We start from the raw sequence: 20059 nt of genomic DNA on the forward strand, positions 1-20059 counted from the left end.
CGTTGTACCGTTCCCGAATGCGGAAGCATTCGCATGCATCACGCCCATTCAAACGGTGGACGTATAGGAGGGTGGATACGAGGTGGAATCAAACCTTCACCTCCAAGGAAACAATATCTCACGACCATAGCGATGCGAACGTATCCACACGAAACGAACCGGTGGCGGTTTTACCAGGGTGGCTCACTGACGGTGGAAATACCAATATCAAACGGGTTGAAATGGCAGAAGACATTCCGACTATAAGTAAGATAAATAATATACATTCGTCAAAATGTCATCACATTTGAACGTTGGTGTGCTTTCTCGCTTTGACACAAGAATTTCACTGTCACGTTCGCATAAATAAACCTCGGTCTGACGTTTGCGCGACACACCACCACCGTGTCCCGCAAAACCCCCGTTGGTACCTTCCTTAGGGATGCCGCGGTTGATTGGTGTTCCCTCGGTTTTTGGAGCGCACTGTGCACCACAAACCACAAACCAGTACGAGCCAATCTTGCGCGTTCCAGCGCGTCAACATGGTCAACACCGGCCAACAACGGCGCTATCAAGAGGGTTTCAGCTACGGCCAGGGTCGGATATCCTCAGTGATCGTTTGCCGGCAAAAGTGGGGACCGATTTAGGTGGCAGACTCTGTACAACCACCACCAACACCCGAAGTGTTGGCCGGAATAATCAACCCCCGAAAATTGGTACCGGGATGAAGTTGAGCTTCTTGCAAAAAACGTGAAATCTCACGCGACACTTTCCGCGGCTGGATGATATCGCGTGTTTGTAAGCGAGTGATCGGTGCAACGGTTGGTATCCCTGGCAACCGAAATGAAATGCGCTCCGTCGTTGTTGATGAAGATTTACCATCCCACCGATCGGAGCGGGGTTTGTGGTTGTTTGTGTCCGTGTGTGGCTGACGGTGGTAGTTGACGTGATGTGTATCTTTTTGTGCACCACGTTCCCGATTCGTACGCTCCCGAGCCGGAGGAGGGGCTTTTGCAACAAACAATTTTTGTGACAATAATAACAATGTGGGTGTTTGTTGTTTGTCTCCTGATTGTACTACGGGATCGAACGTATACGCTAATGATGCATGTTTTCTGACTGATATCTTCATGTCATTGAGTTCATCCACGAAAATATTGAATCAAACATTTAAATTTATTCACGTAAAGTTTATTACAGTTCAAAAACTCTATAGGTCAGTCGAGTACACCCGAGATAAGATACCCTTACACTGGAGAAGGACATATCTTCAATCTAATGTGTATTGTGTTGTACCTTAGGATACGGTTCCAATAGATTTACGAAATACGGCCCACACACCGTTCATTATGAAGAAAAAAGACTCGGTTTCTGTACAAAAACCAAACACCATGTTAAATATTAAACCACATTCTTAATTGTGAATTTTAAAAAGATTTTTCAAACTTAAACAACATTTACAGATTTTTTTAAGTTAACGAAAAACTAACTATACATTATTTTATACTGATCAGCAAAACCAGGTGGACTTATTATCCAAGTTGTTCCTTTATCCGGCCAATACATATGAGCACGGATAAACAGCGTTGCTATGTTTAAAGTGTTTTATAATTGCTTTGTTATAATTGGAATTTATTCGTATGTATTAGTTGTTGTGCCAACTCAATTTTCATTACATAAAATGTAATTGTAATGCTATTACACTAGCATTATGATTCAGTTCAATTATTTTGAAGTTTGTTTTTCTTTTTCTAGGATAATTTATCACGCTGCCTGTGTGTGGCAAATGGTAAGCAACAACTTTTTATAGTTCAGAATTCAAAAACTTCTTCCAATTATAACACGCTTTCATTTCTACTTCAATCAACCGTTTTACATAAAACAGCAAACTGCTTTTAAAACAATTGAATTACTAACGACTGTACCTGCAGATTTCTGAGGGCGCTGTTGCAACTAACCAACTGAATTCCACCTAACAGCTCTCTGCCAGCAACACGGCAAGAATTGTGAAGTAATTATTTTCACACGTTCACCTACCCATCCCACCGGCACGCCACGCCAGCTTGGCACACGTGGTGAGTGCTCGCACCGAGCGCCGCGATTCCTGTTCCTGGTGCACAGATTTCGATCTAATCACATTATTTATCTTCACGCCCCCTTTGCTCTGCCCAGGCTAGCTCGCAAATCTCCGTGGTCCGTGCCAGTGATATGGCGCGACCGTGCATGGCTATGAGTTCATTGGATTCAGAGCATAATCAGTGCGATGGAACACGAACGTTTCCGACAAGGACGCTCGTCTGGAGTGGGGTAAGCTTTGCTGCTTGCGAAAAGATTTCCTGCATCGATTTGGTATCGAGACAAGAACGAACGTCTTGCACATGGAGCCTGCCTGGAAAGGTGCACGACAAACGGTGCTCCGAGCGTGGTAGAGAAACAAATATGTACAAACAATCGTCACGCTAGCGGTTAGGGTACAGTCGACGACCACAATATTTTCCGCTTCGAAGCATCCGGCGTATATTTCCCCGGCGTGGCCACACTCCATCGCCGTAGTTGGAGGCAAAAGCAAAACGTAAAGCGATTGCTTATATCGATCGTCGTATACGGCGTACGGTACCGAGCAATCGTTCAGCTGCGGATTTTGGGCGCGAAAAGAAAATTGGGAAAATTGAAAAACTTTTCAAAAACCATTTCCATTCTGATTTTTTTGCCTTTGCACCATAGCCATCGGTTGGATGCAACAACAATAACAAAAAATGATTATTTATGAACCCAGATACTAGTTTAAGTTGCCCAACGTAGCTACTTTCCTTTCGGTGGGACGAGAGCGCTGCCGGTGTCGTGTATACCGCCTGTCACCATACTTTGCGTGGTAATTTCTGACCAGCACAACCAGTTCGAGAAGATAGATTATTCAGTTGAACTGATATTTTCTTCTTCTCAGAAAAAGTGTTGTCTGCTAGCACAAGCCAACCATTTTCCAAACTGCTTCGAGGAAGTTAACCAATCATGCTGCACGTGAACAGGATTTCCTGGGATTGAAATGTTCACCAAACTAAACTCGCTGGAAAACGATTTGTGAGCAAGTAAATTGTATCGCATTCGAACTCACAGCCACTAGTTTCAAGTGACCAAATGGAAAATAACTTGAGAATGCTTTAATATCATCTGACCCATAGATTGCGTTGATCAACTTCGATCCAACTCGATTTCTGAGCAGTATTCATGCATTTCTTCTACGACACTTCCATCAGCAGTTTCAAGCAATAAACTCAAACTACCTCAAATATTTCCCACGTTACGAAACACATTGTTATCTGGGACACTCTACTTTATCATAAACGATCAAATAACGAACCTTAGCATAGACGCTAATTTGGACCCATTTGTAGCTTCGGCTTATCACCCCCGACGCCAGGACGCTTGAACACGCACCTTCATTCACACGCTTAACTGCTTCATCAGCTGCCCACCGGTCCGGGTTTTGTCATCTGGGTCAATTTAAACCTAGGACGTCCACATAAAGCGAAAAAAAAGCATTTCACCCAAGATGTATCCCACCACGAAGGTAACAATGTTGCATAAAAAGTTTATCATTCCGTTAGCAAACAGGCACCCTCATTAATCACTTGTATATCACCGAGAAGAAAAAAAAACTGTCCCAGCCAAAAAGGTACCACCGAGGGTAAGCAGCAGTAAGCCACCGTGGCCGTGCCAGTTGGTGCGTCTCCGTTGGATTTAACGCCGAAAGGAACCACGAGAATTATGGTGCGCTACGCAGTTTGTAACAAAACACCCACACACACTTCAAGAGAGAAGTTCTACGTGTATAAGCGGAACGATAAATCTTCATGTATGTTAATGTTTTAATTCGACCGCGCGTCGAGTGGAACGCGTTCGTTGTGCCACGTTTAAAAATTGTCACCAGGCGCCTCCATTGTTGATCTAAAGCCTTCCTCTGTCCTGCAGCAACGTTCGACACATTAGTAAAATGAATTCTTCATACCTATTTTTTGTTCTAAAACTCTTTATTCTTAAGAAAAATCATTTTAATCCTACCCTTGTCCCAAAACCGGCATCATAACATCTGAAATAGTAATGAGATGAATTATTGCAAAGTTCATCGCTGGATTCGAATTTTCGAGAGCTTGAAGAATGTGTCTTATTGTGCTTAAAAATTGTGCTTAATCACAATTGCGAGACACATTGTCATACGTTGATAGAGAGCTATTGAATAATGTTTATGCTATTTGATTGCGTGATTTATTGAAGCATAAAACACGTCATTCCCTATAGTCTTTTTGTAGTTATCGAGGCAAGATCGTGCCGTGCAATTCATGCAATCCAACAGCAAAAAGATAAAAAATACAAGAAAGTTCAATGCATGCAACGGCAAAATTCAGTCAGATCCACAAAAAACACACGATCAAAATAGAAAAGGAATTCTTCATTACCATACACTAGCCACCAGGCGTCTCCATCGGTGATCAACCGTGATCCCGCGTACCCTTTCTACGTACCCCTGCGCACTCCAAACCGATCTAATTCCCCTCAAATAACGAAATGTATCAAACATTCAAGCGAAAAATTTGTTTGATACAACGAAAGCACAAAAAAATGACACAAAAATGACAAAACCCTGGAAAGCACAAGAATTAATTAAAACTCAGCTCACATTTTAACGCCTGAATGCATGCATGCTCGAGACACCTGACGGGAACACCTATCAGCTTGCAGGAGAAATGGAACTGATAGAATTACGAGCATATGCTTGCCCAAGCTGAAACTGCTGGAACTGGTGCTGACGCTAGAAGTCCAAGAAAAGTTAGATGGACAGATTGGACCGTAAATAAATGGAGAATCCTTATAATATCCTTTTTTCTTGGAATTCATACACATTGTTCTGTCACGTTTCCGTGTTCATGAATGCCAACATATGGAGCAACAAAAAAACTCATGTAGAGGATATAATGTAAGCCTTTCGATACTTCATATCCAAAACGGTGGAACCAATCGATACCGAAAGACTAATAGAAATTCGATCCATTCTATGTTTCAACCTCCTCTAAGTTCAAACATTATTCAAATACATTAATAATACGAATATGATTCAAGTATTTGTAATCCGAGTTTTCCTGTCCTTGTCTTTAATCTGGAATTAACTTAACATTGACCTTTGTTATTATTATTTTTAACCAATTTTCAAGGGTATCAAATTTTGCAAAGTTTTTTTACTTGCAATGAGCCTACAGCATGCATGTAGAATAAGGAACAAGAGACGTCGATAACTGCCAAATACCATGATGGTTCGGTAGCAGCAACCCGAAAGGAACTGAAGATGAAAGTAATAAAACGGATCATTTGAAACTTAATCTACCATGGGAAGATATGTGTCTATCGCGTACGCTGACGACTCGTGGCCAGAATTTGAACAGCAGAATCCACCACACCAGCACCTCCGTGCACTAAAAACCTTTCAGCTTTCCCCCGTGGTACCATTTTGAAGTGTGTCACCAGCTTTGGCACCGCACCACTATCAACTCACCACGGAGCGAAGGACATTAGCGTTCAGCACCTGCTGGTGTGCTAAAACTTTATTCCACCAACACCATCACCACCACCGGGTTATGATGAACTTCTACCGAAACCACGAATACACACACACACACACCCACTCGTGCACCGCCACGTACACACTAGTGAACTTTTTAAACCCATCGGTAGGTCACACCGGGACAAAAGAAAAATATTTCCAAAGGATTTTCGCGTTCCTTAACCGAGTCGGCATCCAGGGAAGTGGTCCCACCTATCAAAACGTCCACCACCACTACAAGTGCGGTGGCACTGATGATGGGGATGAGAACGAACACACAGCGAATCGCTGACATTCGGTGGATTAGATCTGCAACGGGAGATAATAGACAGTTCAAAAGAGTTAAACGTGCTCGTTTTATTTTATTGCAAAAACTTTTGCCAATGATTATATATTTTGCAACGTGCAAGCACTTTTACTGGCCATCCGGCAGCATATCTTCACTGGAGTGCAACCATCCACTATGCCATTGTTGTTCGCTTTCCCACCACCATTTTTGCCTCGATGTGGCTACTCGTGTGGATGAACATTTTTCCGATGCTTTCGTTTGGTGTCCTGAATGGTTCGGGATTTTTTTTTTTTGTGTCTCGCGCTCTGTTTGATCTGTTATCCTTGCACCGCTGAACATCATCGATAACGAGCCGAGAGCAGACGAGACGGACCGGGGCCGTAATTGATGAAAAGTTAGTACGCTTTACCACTCGTTGCCTAGTGCGCTTTGCTGGCGAAATGACGAAAAACCCGTTGCTTTACGACTGTTAAGACTTTTATTGGTGGAAGCAGACGACTCACCGATGACGTGGACGGAGTGCAATTAATACGGGACAGTGGCGTTTGTGACGGAAGAATGCCAACGAAAAAAAAAACGAAACGGAAAGTAAATCAACCCCGTCCGTATTCGACGAAGTGGAAACTAAGTGCAATCAGATGATGCCACTAATGCTAGAAACAGATGAAACTAGCACAAGAACTGTTTTCAATCTGTTCCAGCTTGAACTAGCGTGTACTACATGATATGCAGTCTTTTATTGCTCGAATAGGTCGTTCCTCATTTGGCACGTCTAATACCGTAATGCAACTATTATAAAAATGAGTAGTTTTTGAACTCTGAAACCTTTGAAACTTTTTTTTTTCTTAGTAAACAATTATTCAAATTTTAATTCATGAAACATTCCCTTCGAATACACGCTCCAGTCAAATGAACAACACTAAAAATGTCATCCAACCTCGTACAAACACAATCTGTTATGGAAAGGAATGGTGGTCAACTCATGTTAAACTCATTTTTGGATTTTGAGCACATGTTTTTTTTTTACTTTCTTTTGTTCCACTACACTAACTTTGTTGCATTTCTGTTCATTTCCAGCGCCTGCTGGATGCTTTCAGCTTCCAACCGTTAAGCTTCCTCCTTATCCCATTTTGGTGCTGTATTCAAAAGTCCGTTATTTCGAAACCAGGTCTCCATCCTGCGGTTAATTACGGTGCTTAAGCATACCGTCCATTCACAACCTCGGCTCACCCGTGCCAATGCTTCCACCTTCCCGGGCATGCATTTCCCTAAGGCGTTCCAGAGAAAACCTCCCAACCATACACTTTCGCTGCTGGCACAAGAGAGCCGACCGGTTCTTTCAGTTTTAGGAAGCTTAACACCGGCCTCATAAGCGCTCATAAGGATGGTCGAGTGCCCATAAAAGGCACCCCGGCTATTTTCCTATCATACGCCGGTTAAATTGCAGACCATGGGATGAAATAATGAACTATAAGAAGCCGGCGCAAATAAAAACAAAAAAAAAACAAACAAACGTAAGACCAGCCTCCAGGCGCCCACAGCAAACTACCTACCCAAAAGCACGGAAAGCAAACGCTATTTTATCTCTTAAATTATTCATTCCTTGCAAACCACAATCGCTGCCCAGCCGAATGGGAGCGGGCCTGTTAATAAGCCTACAAATATTATTTATTGTATTATGGCTGGTTTGAGGCTCTGCAGTTTACACATGATTTTCATTTCTGCCCCCATTCCGGTTTAGGGGTAGACATGGTGGTATAAGCATGTAGCTTAGCAAAATGCTTCACTTTCCGGAACGTTGCAACGGATAGGTAAGCCTTACAGCTTAGCCGTATTTGTGCCGCTGGAACTGTTACCTGTGACTTTATGGATTTTACCTGTGTTAACACTACACGCCTCGATGATGGTTTTCCGTGTAGCATTCCATGTGAGTTGCTTTTGGGAAAGAAGTTTTGAAATGCGAATTATTCACAAATATGCAAAACTTTACAACATTCGAATCGATTCGATTCGAGCGATTCTATTTTAAATGCACCGTCGACTTCAAAGCGACCAATAGTTGACAGAGAAGCTAAACATTAATCCGTTCGCAGCAAATGCTTGGGTTCGGTCGTGAAGATCACGAGATTGTAATAGCATTAGGCCCTCGAATACAAAGACAATATTAGCTCGACCGTAAGGTCAAACAACCGAAAGGGAATTTTGTGAAGTAATTGTACATTGGGTTTCACATATTTCTACTGATTAGAATACATCAAAAGAACGATATCTTGTGGGTTAATCTATGCGAATTCTCCTGAATATTGTACCAGTTGTTTACCGTTTGGGAATCCTTCTAGTTGCTCGTTTTGATTCACCGAAGCAAATTGTAGACAATCAACTTGTACGACTATGATCATCTTCACTGAGATTTTCATGGTTCGACACTTCTGATCTGCAGCTGTCAGATATATTTCGTTCGATTTCAAATATTCGGTACAATTGAACCGATTTAAATCGTTTAATATTAACTTCTAATCGTTTGGTAAGTGGTTCATGATTTGAGTTGAGTTAAACATAGCTTAAGCAAAATTAGAACAAAATCTTTACCCGTGACGAATTGTTTGTTTAGTGATAAAATTGTATTTGCATTGCAGCAAATCTCGCACATACATTTGTTTTGTGTGAATCGCGTATCTCGTATCTTGAGCAGCAAAACATCGACAAGTTATTGAACAGCCATCGAAACACTCGTCATCTGTGTTGGCACTTTACTCGACCGAGCTGTGATTTAAGCTCGAAAGGGAATCTCTGCTCAAATAACAAGTGCTTTGAAAGTAAACACCGGAACGGTGATACTGTTCACGAAGCACAAACTACCCATCCCCGGTTTACGGTCAAACACCTCTGCTCGCTGCGTGTGTACACTCCTAAAACTCCCCATAAGCATCTCGGGCTTACGGCGGACTAGGCGCGCTCCGGTGGCCACCATGGAAAAAGGTTTTAAATTTAATGATTAAACGTAAAGCCCGCCAGAAAGAGCGTTCGCCCACCATTCCCACACCGTCGTTAAACGAAGCGGCCATTTTCACCCCCACTTTTGCTTCCCGCACCCGTTGTGCTGCATCCAGCGACCATAGTGCGATGCCTCCATTATGCCAAAATCGGGCTAAAGCGCAATGAAATGAGACCTTTATTCATGGTTAAGTTAAATGAACCGAAATACGAAACGATCCTCTCGTGCCGGGTGCCGTAATCGGGCCGAGTCTGGATGTGCACGGTGTGAACGCTACTGGAGAGGTTTCGGAGCGCGGTGGAAACGAGTACACATTTATCCGTCTTTCAATGCACACTGAGAAGGATTCCGTCCCAAAAAACGACACCGAGACCAGCGTAATGAGCGCCCATGAGAGCCTCCGTGCCTTACTTGCTCAAGGTCACAACAAAGCCTACCGCAAAACATGGTTAGAATGAGGGTTTTCTCAATAGAACGTTCGGAAGAATTTTACATGGCAAATAAATGAAGTAAGCTTAAACTTCTATTTGAGTCTTTTTTTTTTACTCCTGCACCCATAAAAGTCCCAAGACCCGAGTAGTTATTCGTAATTTCCTTGCAACCGGAACTCAATTCACTGCTGACCGCTCGATTCACCGGACTTTGCTCGAAGGACGAGCGCAGTTTCTTGCGCTTTCTTGACCAACCACTTGCCGGAAATTGCTCAAACCCAGCAGACCGGAAATCGAGCAATCATCATGTCCTTCAAGCACGCTGACAGAAAACGTTCAGGCGATTCGATCGTGCTTCCATTTTCTCATCCACCCTACTGACCCATTCCCAAGGCAATCGCTACCAGGTTCGCTACTCGTCCATGAATCATTTATCTATGAAATGGAAACATTATAATTTCCCGGCTCGTTTCATGGTCGAGGCGTTCCTGGACCATCCCGGCACCCAACGGGGCACGGCTGCCCGTACAACTGCACTCCAATACACTGACCAACTGTCGAGCGAACTTCCGGTGTGCGAGTGCGAATCGCTCGACGTTCGATAATCCCAACCCGATGGCTTCTTATCGGACCGCAAAAGGCAATAAATCAAGAACGTAGAAATTAATTCGTGATTCGTCCGGTCCGGTACCGAATTCCTGTACATACCGTGCGCAATGCACTGACATATTGGTTACCGGCTGATGGAACGCACTCGTGCGTCGATAGCTAACGCTATCCAGGGATTCACAAAACGCGGGATTGTGGTTGCCAACGTGCCTGATGGGGGGGGGGGGGACATGGAGTGACAATTTGTCTCTTATTATGCTGGCACACTTACGACTGCCGTATGCCGGTCTCTTTCTCTCGTCGCTTCTGTTCTTGCTGCTTTACCATTCTGGTTCAATGCAATCGATATAATTTATGTTACCGTTGGGTTCGTACTTACCGATTAGTAATCGAGCTGTAACACCAAGGGGTGATAATACCTTTCTCAGCTAGTATATAGATGACCGCGCACTTTAACCCATGATAAATAAATTAAGTATAAATTATTCGTCTTTTCTTTATGTACCACTACTCATGTCTACTAAGTATTTTCTGATATTTAAACCAACTACGAGATCATGTTTTTAAGTTCGCGCAAGCATACCAATTGCCTATAATCGTGCTGACATGGCGATGCCACCAATTCGTTTCCAGGACGGTCGGTATAGAACTGATTTACTCCACTACCAGCTATATAAAGCGTAACCTCCACTTGATCTGGACAGTGAACTCGCAGTGCCTATATACACCGCGTGCCTTAGGGTCGCTGACGAGTACCTTCCTGGAAGGCCATTAGTGGAGCATCCTCATCACCGGCCACAGCCAAACAGCTAAGCTAGCTTGTGGTTCATTCCCCTTCTCGACACGTCCAGCTCTCAAATACCAACGTCTATCGCCCTCGAGGGAGGCGAGATCCATGGCATCCTCCCGCAGCATTTTCCAGGACCAAACAGGTTGAGATAAATGCTGTACTTCACATCTTCGTCAAGTCGCCGTCTCGTCAAAGGAGTTGCGAACATTAACCAATCTGGATAGCGATGCTCAACTCCTCAACTATCTCAAGATCTTGGTCGTTGAAATTGAATGAGATTAGCCAGCGTGCAGTGTAATTCGCTTCCAATACGTCTGCTACCCGCCGATAAATCAATGTTATATTCTGTTTAAGTTCGTAGTCGTCACAATAGTTAACCCATCTCTTAAACTATTATTTTATGCTCAATTTTATTAACCGAGTATGCCCGGTATAAGACAATAAACAAGGAGGAAATGCTTTGAGGAATGCCTCGTATTTTATGCAGTCTTTATAGTACTGATAGTACGGCTATGAGCCGTTATAATCATAGTAAATAAAAATATTTTATACTCAAATGAGAGCAAGTGATGATATAATTATGTTATATACTGTAAAATAAAAAAGAAATAAATCTAGAACAAAAGCTTATCGGTGCGTATTGTCAGCTTTTATTGCGAAAATCAACATTTGTTTTGAACACAATCAGCGTTAATCGGAATCGTCCGTCGCATCGCAAAAGTATTATGTAAACACTTGAAGTATGTAAATCTATACAACTGAAAGCCTGCTGAAATAAACAATGCCAGCAGAACGGACACAGCAAAGAACCCGCCCGCAAAGGAAAACAAAACCCAAAATAAATGGCGGGAAATGGAAATACATTCAATAAACGATTTATAATAATGTGATTTATCCTAACGAGTGCTTCCATTAAAATATCTCCATTATACGCATGTCAAGCGGCCTAGCAAGAAGCGATACTTTTCACACCTTGATGGATTTATTTTGTGTTTCAACCCCCTGCATCCATTCGCTGTGTTCACATTCGTCAACTGGGCCAACTGCACACGTCTGCATGCCTCCTCGAAATGGGTTTCCGGTAATCGGCATCGCCATCAGCATCATCATCATCATCGCCTCCACCATTAATGCAATTATTGTTTGAAGCGCATTTATGAAAAATCGCACTTCAAACGGTTTCGCGCATTTGTTACCCAACACTCAACCTCCCATTATTGTGGGATCCCTTTTTACGTACATGTATGTGTGTACGTGTCACCGGAACGAGTTGGACTGATGGCGAAAGCGAATGAAATGAAACAAAACGCTGCAACTTTAGTTACAGAGACGGCAACCAACAAAAAAATAAAACGAAACATAATACCAAAATCCCATGCCCGGTGACGCCCGGTAAAGGATGCAATTCACTCCATATTGTCAGCGTTACCGTCATCGATCACGTTACGGAAAATTTAACTAATTTTCGCTGACACAAAACACATCCGCAAAACATGGCCACCGGTTGGGAGGATTTGCATGCAAGGGCACTTTATCTTTCCTTCTCCGGCTTCACTCCGGACTGGCTTTTGTCCCTTTTGGAGCAGCGAAAAGTTTGCCATCCTACCTACTGGGCAGCAGTGATGGTGGTGGTGGTGGCGATAGGCTCGTCCCCTACATTCGGATGCTCCGGCTTTTGCGGGCATTTTCGCGTCTTTGTTCACACGGGCATGGGACATGGATCTCATTCGCTGACAATTCCATTGCCGGTGCTTTCGCAAGAATTTGATGAATTGCAACAGTAATGTAATTTGGCCCCAACACACAACCACCGGTACCACCAATGGGGAAGAACACACGTGTTGACCGGGAAGGAATCGAATAACGGGGTGTAGAGGACCGAACCCGTAAATCAAAATTATACACTCACGGAAGGTTAGAGATGAATGAAATATGCTTGAAAAGGATTCGCTTTTGACAACGATAGTGAGCGCCGGGCGATCATAAAGCTAACACGCACCATTAACCTCATCAACTGTTTCGGCGTAACAGGTTTGGGTTTTGTTCACGTGCTAGCACAAAAAAAAACGCTTCTACTATGCGGAAAATCATCTGCTTCAAATGTTTCATTGCAAATAAATCTAATTTCATGCTGTTCTTGCAGTAGTCATGTAAGGGAAATCAATTTTACCGCTGGAAATGATTTAAAACAATCAAATAAATGATGCATCGTTTTTGTTTTTCACTTTAAGCTCTTTTTTTAATAGCTAACCCAATCGACCACAGTAAAGCATTCCAAAGAGTCTATAAAGACACGCTCGCTTACGAATAGCAAAAAGATATGATTGAGTCATTTCCAATCTCTCTCTCTCCCTAAGACGTAACGAGTGTAAGAAAAAGAACTCCCTCATGGACAAAAAGCTCCTATCGTGACTTTTCTCAAGATTTCTAGACCCCTTTCTTGTCTTCGAAATTGCGAATGCGGAAGAGCAGCAAGAAATAGACGAACCTTCAATTAATTTAAATTGCAATAGTAAATCTTACAAACCGTTGCACACTACAGCACACACACACACACACACACACACACACAAAAGACCTCAAACAAAAAGAAAATCGTTCATTCCATCCGGTCATCCGGTCGCAGTGTGGTTCCGGTGATGACGTTACCCATGCCGAACCTTACAGCATCGCAAGATGCTGGCATTCGGATCGCCGCTTTATATTACCAGCTAGCTGGACATATGGATGTGTACGACCGGCCAACAATAATAACAATAAAAAGCTAATATCGTCCAAAAGCATTTTGCATTTTATTACATTCTGTCCAGCACGGCAACACGATCCTCCACACCGTGCTGTGTACGCCGGAAATCCCTGCGGACCCGAACCTTGTGGTAAGACAGTTTTTTTTTTTTTGCCTTTTTATTTACTATTTGAAGGCAACCAGCGGTTACGCTGTTATGTGATGATGGTTCTTAGAAGGAAAATTTGCGAAAAAAAACGTTAGACGGAATTAGACCTTGTCGACGCACGGATCATCAACTTACACGTTGCCGCTATTTTCCAAGAATTCATTACCAATATGTATTAAAGATCTTTAATAACGCTGTATATTGTTTTTCTTTAAGAAATAAAGCTGTGGGTTGAATTAAATTGATTTTCCTCCAAAAATATGTTGTTAATAGCGTGATCATTGCGAAACCTTTGCAGGAATAGGCAATGAATTGAATGGTTTTAACATTCCATCTTCAACTCTGTGGAAGATTAATCGTACTTAAACACCTCTTTTGGATGCTAATTCAACGACCGTAGATTTATGGTTTCCTTTTAAAAAGGTTCCATTCTTTTCCAAACGAATATCTTCTCGCAGTAAAAATCAATCTCAGTGAAGAGTTCCCAGTCATATACTTAGCTATATTCACCAACACAACCGGATTTAAGCGGGCTCCCATCTCGGCAAGAGCTGGAACACGGGCACTAGATCGTCTAATTTACATTGCACAACCGGACACCATCTCAGCACAAATTCTAAGTAAACGTTTCAAGCTTACCACGTACAGTGTGTACGCGTGTTTTGGCAACCTACACACAGCTAGAAGGATTTGGTCTAAAAAAAAAGGAACTGGGAAAAAAGTAGCCGTACCCGACCAACCACTACCAAGGGTTGCAGTAATCTTCTAAACCACTTACAGCCAATACCACGCACCAGATGGGACGGAGCGCACACCAGCGCTGAGTCAATGTATGTACGAAACACAGCAAAGACGTTTCGCTCTGCATGCAGATGGGAGCATTTTAGGATGACCCTCGACAGCGGCATTACGCCACCTGCATGACCGAGTAGCTTTTGCCGTGGCGTTCTTAGATACCCGGCACGGCAGCAAGGTGCAGCAGAGCAACGAACGAGCGGAACGAGGGGAGCATTAAATCGGATGGCAAAACCGACCTGTCAGGCGGTTAGGCCAGCAGGAAACTTGCTCCAGATGGTCCGATTACGGGCACCGGCTACTCGATGCTTGTACTCGGGCTCGAAAAAGGGCTGAGATCGTCCGGATGGACACTGAAAAGTGCAATCACTGCAACTCGTAGCCTTCGTTGCCATCATCGCTTTTGAATCGACATCTTCTACGTCGTGCAGCGCAACAATATGGACCGTACCGTCTAATGCTGCCGAATCTGCTGTACCATCCGTACAGCTCCCGTCCATTCAACCGGAAAAAAACAACTCACGAATATTTCAATAGAATACGGAATGTATCGTGCACGGTGGTATATTGGCTGTCGAGAGATCAACCAGAGCAAAAAGTAGCACCCGGAATGGGGTAATTCAGATGTTAGCCCAATAGGGCATAGTAACTCAAACATAGTTCCTCATCATTTCGCCCTAACTTACAACCCATCCGGACTTTTTTGCAAATGTGCATAGGGGAAAATATTTTCTTTTGCAACAGTTCTATCATTGTGTGGTTATCGTCCCTTAAACTGTTCAGTATTTTTACAAGGCAATGAAATAAAAATTACTGATATATCCAATTGCATAAAACCAGGCGCTGATTTGTTCAACCATAGAGACATCATTTAATAATGCAAAAAATCATGTGTAATAATGGTCATATGAGCGGTCGAAATTCTGAGCGGTGACCTTTTTCGAACTTCACATCTATAGCTTAAACAAGCTTATACGTTCGTACAAAGGATTAGAGTAATTTTCAGAAAGCGTAATAACTGACTTAAGATATCGAAAATTGAACGTTACATCGTTGTGTCGTCACTTATCATCTCGCACAACAAGTTGTTTATTACTTCTGATCGTAACAAGCTTTATGGTAATTACCACCAGCTGCATCGTAAACCATGTGCACCACGTAACACAATCAATCCCGTAAACATATTGACGGAAATAGAACGAACAGATTAAACAAACAATCTTTTCCGAAATGCGCAAACAAAACAGTCGAAGAGTAGAGCAACTTCACAGAAACACGACTGACAACACTAATTGGCATTAATTACCGATGCTACTAAATGGCTTGAACCGATGGCGAAAACAACATACTATGTCGCTTATGTTTTGCTGTTCACACGAACTAGTCCTCGATCAAGTACGGCCCATACATCCAGTCCCTTGCGTTGAGCTGCCGCTTATCGGGTGAGAGTATATAAATGTCACAGGGTAAGGCATGGCTGTACCCACCAACCTTAGTCACAACGCTCACAAATCTGACAAACGACCCAGCCACCCTAACGACCGGAAGCTAATGAACGTACGTGCTACATTTCTCAGAAGTGCTACCCATGCTACCAAAGTCCCCAAGCACTTACAGCGAAAGGACATAGGTGCATACCAATGCCGTTAATTTCGTGCCGCATGTGCAGTGTCGCGTGTACTTCTTCTTGGCGCAAAGATCACAAAACCGGTAACAGAAAGAAACGGAATCTAGTTCATTGGTTTGTTGATATATTTCCGTTCGCTTCATTTGCGCGATCGCTCACATATACGGTCACTTTTATTCCGGGCGCGAAGTGCTCAGTATGGCTGCGGCGGTGGAGGGTACTCCGGAACAATTGGTATGTTGCCTTGGCGCTGGTTGTCAACGAATACCTCAATGTTGACCAACGGTGCCGCCGCTTCATTTATGGGATAGACCACGTCCGAATCAGCGGGAAGTGCCGCAGGTTCCAGGACATCCTTTCTGTAGGGTTGCGGTGGCGGCTGCTCCGGATCCGGTCCAGGTGGCGGCGGGTATGGTCCTGGTCCCGGTGGTGGGTACGGTCCGGGTGGTCCCGGTGGCAACCCCGGTTGACTATCCACGTTGACTCGAATGTTAATCAGCGGATTGGCAAGGGCCACCGCGGCCAGCATGGCCAGCACGATTAGGAAGCGCATCTCGTCCGTTTGCTTACACTGGTCGTTCTACTACTTGACTTGAACTGTGGTAACTGATGATTGGGTTTGATGGCCTGTGTGCCTTTTATACTGCACACATTTGCCCATAAGCGATGGACAGTTTTCGGCCACAAATCCAATGTCCATCGGCGAATTCAAACCACTTCTTCTTATCTTCGCATCAAGGGCGGTAATGTTCAAAAAGCTATCTAACACGATGAGTTTATGAGTATAAAGAGGGGCTTATCAATTCTTCCGCCCTCGTTCACTCAGTACGATACTCCGATGCGCTTTTCCATTACTCTGCTATCACGTTTGATTGTATTATTAGCTTATTAAACGAACCTACAAACTGCAATATCTGCAAGCCACCAAGATTAGCGCAGTCATCCGTTCGCTGTCTGGCTCTAAATTTAGGCAGCCATGACCAATTATAAGGCGCACGACACCCTGACATTGTGTAACGCTGTTATCTTGCATGCATCGTACATCACACACAGTGCCTAATACGATGTACTGCGATTGTTTTGTTGATGTATTTCGTATAACTTCTATAGTCCTCAAAGCCGAAAGCCGTCGCCGGTTTTGTAACAGTTTGTAATTAACTACATATTTCATGACAAACATCTCGACGATTTGCCGGTCACAAAACCCACAACACCAAACGAACCTTTCATCTCGCCTCGCCCGAACGACGGACCAAACTAATGTCAGTTTTCATTTTCCCAACACCAACCCACCTTTCGTCCTCGCTCGTCGTCCGTCGATTCATTAAAGGTCTTTGTCGGGCAGGACGGTCTAGGGCCAAATACTTCCACGCCTTGCAAAACACAACTAACAACAACAACAACAAAAAACACTGCCACCATGTGTTGCAAGAAATTTTAGTCTCTGGTGAGATTCTTTCTAATTTACATGTATGATGAAAGCAATACACTTTACACTCACGTGTGCATCGACCGGTGAATGCCAACGAAGCTCACTGACATTATAGGGATAGAAAGGGCGAGAGAAAGAACGAAAAGCATGTGGCATGGCAGAGGACCTTCGGACGGTGCCGGTTGTCAACATATGTGCCGCCTCCAATCACTTGCTACCGAGAAATTCAACCTCTGGTCCTTTGGTAAGGAGCTTCCGTTTAATGTTCTCATTAGAAAGGTAAGCGTGTTGCTGGGCGTAAGCATATCCTCCTACTGTTTCACAACTGGCCAAAACCGTTGTCACTGTGTTTGAAGTTTGGAGAAAATGTAGAAATCTTATCTGCCCCAAAAGAAGCACCATCTGTGGAGTATTTTTTGCCTCTAAAAAGCCTTCATATTCTTGATTATTCCACACTGTGCATGTGTAGATTGGGTAAGTAATCCTTTAATTTTTACCTCATTCTACCCGGCATTTCTTTCTAATTAATAGCAGCAACGTGAATGGTTTACAGCACTCTGCACGAAAAGAATTCATCACACGGTTTAGCTAAACTATACTCACGGGAATACTTTCAAAACCGTTGGTTCTACCAAGTTCAGTGCGGCGATATACACACTCCATCAATGCTATCGTTCCGTGTCTCTTACTTCTTCTGCACACAGATTAATGAATGGAGCTTTTGATGAAGCTAGATCAAGAGCTAGCCCACCCACGGAGCGCCGTTGCATCTTGCAGCGCCGTTGATCCTCGCTAGAAATTGAAGCCTGCAAAGTGACAGCCTGTCAATGGAATGCAAGGAAGAATCGGTAACCATGCCCCACACAGCAACGCCAAACCGCAGAGTAATCAACCAATGGTTATGATGATAAAGTAGTCCCGAAGGAAATTTTCTGCACCGATGCTACGCCATACAGAAACGCGCATGGTGCACATCAAACGCCCCACCGATCGAGGACGATAGTGGGAATTACTCATCATCAACATTACCATACCGAGTATTAAGCTGCCATATGATGCGACAAGTAGCTACCATTTGAATTAACCGTACTAGCTGTTCAATGCACTGGGGTGACATTTATTCGAATTTCTGAAAACATATGTAAATTTACATTATTTGTATTTACTATTATCTATTACATTAACTGCCTTTCAATGTTTCGAATTAATGTGAAATATCGTTGTTTTAATTAACTTATAAAGGAAATTACTTATTTATGTTTCATTTCGTTACTTGCTTCAAGTGAATCAATCAATTTTTACAGCCAGTAACAGAAATTGAGCATATTAATTGTTTTATTAACTCCCGTTCCATTTACCTATCTTCTTCTTCTTCTTCTTCTTGTTCCTCTTCTTCTTTTTGCACTTCTTTTTATTAACATGGTGTAAAGATTATATAGCTTACGGTTCTATACTCCCTAAATTTTTTGGGCAGTTCCACAAATTTTCCATTCAGCTCAATGCAAACTGTTTGATGGTCTTGATGTTCTTAATCCCCGATCCTTGAATTATTCTTTAAAAAGTAATACACAATTATTACACATTTCATACGCAAAGTACTATTTAAAGATCACTTGAAACATAGCGCCTACGTTAACTTCTATAAGCAGCATTCAACACAAAACCCCCAACGATCCTCATTTTAAAGATATTACTTACGCTTCATAAATTCTAAGCACAATCTTTCGACGAAGACAACCACCTACATTGTGGCGCTCGAGTGTACTTTCCTGTAAGCTGTTCGCATTTCGACACAGCCCAAAAGTATTACCTCGGGTATCATTTACTAACCAGCAGTGGGGCTGATTTCCACCACCTAGCAGCAAACGGTAGTACTTAATGCACAAATGCCTTTCCGTACCCGGTTTGTCCCTTACGCTACTGCCGTTGAAACCGACCAACCCGCATCCCACTAGGGTATCGTAAGATCGATAAACTACTGAAAAGTGTTACAAAAGCTTGGGCAGAGAAAATGGCAAACAAATGCTGCTACCCTTGCGTGGCATTGACCCACCCTCGGCAGGCAGCGACATCAGCGGCAACCGTTTTCTCGCGGCTTAATCATCCAACTCCTTCACCGAGCCCCGTAAGCCGCAGTATTAACTTCATCCTTCTGGTGCAGTGCTTTCATTTGCGAAACCTACCACTAACTGCCAACGCCTTCACCAGGGTGGATTGTGCTTACCGCTAGTGGCTTCCACGGAAGATTGCAACAGCTTTTGCAATTGAACGTTGAAACACTTAAAACGGGCTAAGGTTTTGGGGTGGTTTTTTTGTGTGTGTGAAAAGAATAAGGAGTGCCGAGGTTATAAGCCCTGGAAAGACGCCTTCTGCTTTAATGGGTGGAACTAACCGGTGGGAATTTTAAACCATGTGCCGACGTACTGATAAACGGCACGGGACTCCCTATTCCCCTCGAGATTGTGTCGCAATCCTGCGCAAAGAAAGTGCAATCCATTGGAGAAATCAGTGTCTCCCGCATCCCGAGGTACAGCAATTGGGTGTGGCGCATCGGCCACCCATACACCCAGGAAACTGCACGGTAAGGAAAGAAAACCTAACGAACGAATCCTCGGCAAAACCCGC

General features: G+C 43.4%; 1 protein-coding gene across 1 annotated transcript; it reads right to left on the reverse strand.

The window, feature by feature from the left end:
* Window positions 1-16195: 16195 nt before the first annotated feature.
* On the reverse strand, window positions 16196-16555 carry LOC128716787 (protein TonB-like). The gene has a single exon (XM_053811382.1). The coding sequence runs from the start codon at window positions 16553-16555 to the stop codon at window positions 16196-16198; it is 360 nt and encodes a 119-aa protein (XP_053667357.1).
* Window positions 16556-20059: the final 3504 nt, after the last annotated feature.

Source organism: Anopheles marshallii, chromosome 2 (assembly GCF_943734725.1).
Source record: "Anopheles marshallii chromosome 2, idAnoMarsDA_429_01, whole genome shotgun sequence".
Classification (NCBI taxonomy): Eukaryota; Metazoa; Arthropoda; class Insecta; order Diptera; family Culicidae; genus Anopheles; species Anopheles marshallii.

Bases quoted from the DNA above. Each gene is read 5' to 3' on its own strand.
- LOC128716787 (XM_053811382.1), bottom strand. From the start codon at position 16,555: ATGCGCTTCCTAATCGTGCTGGCCATGCTGGCCGCGGTGGCCCTTGCC.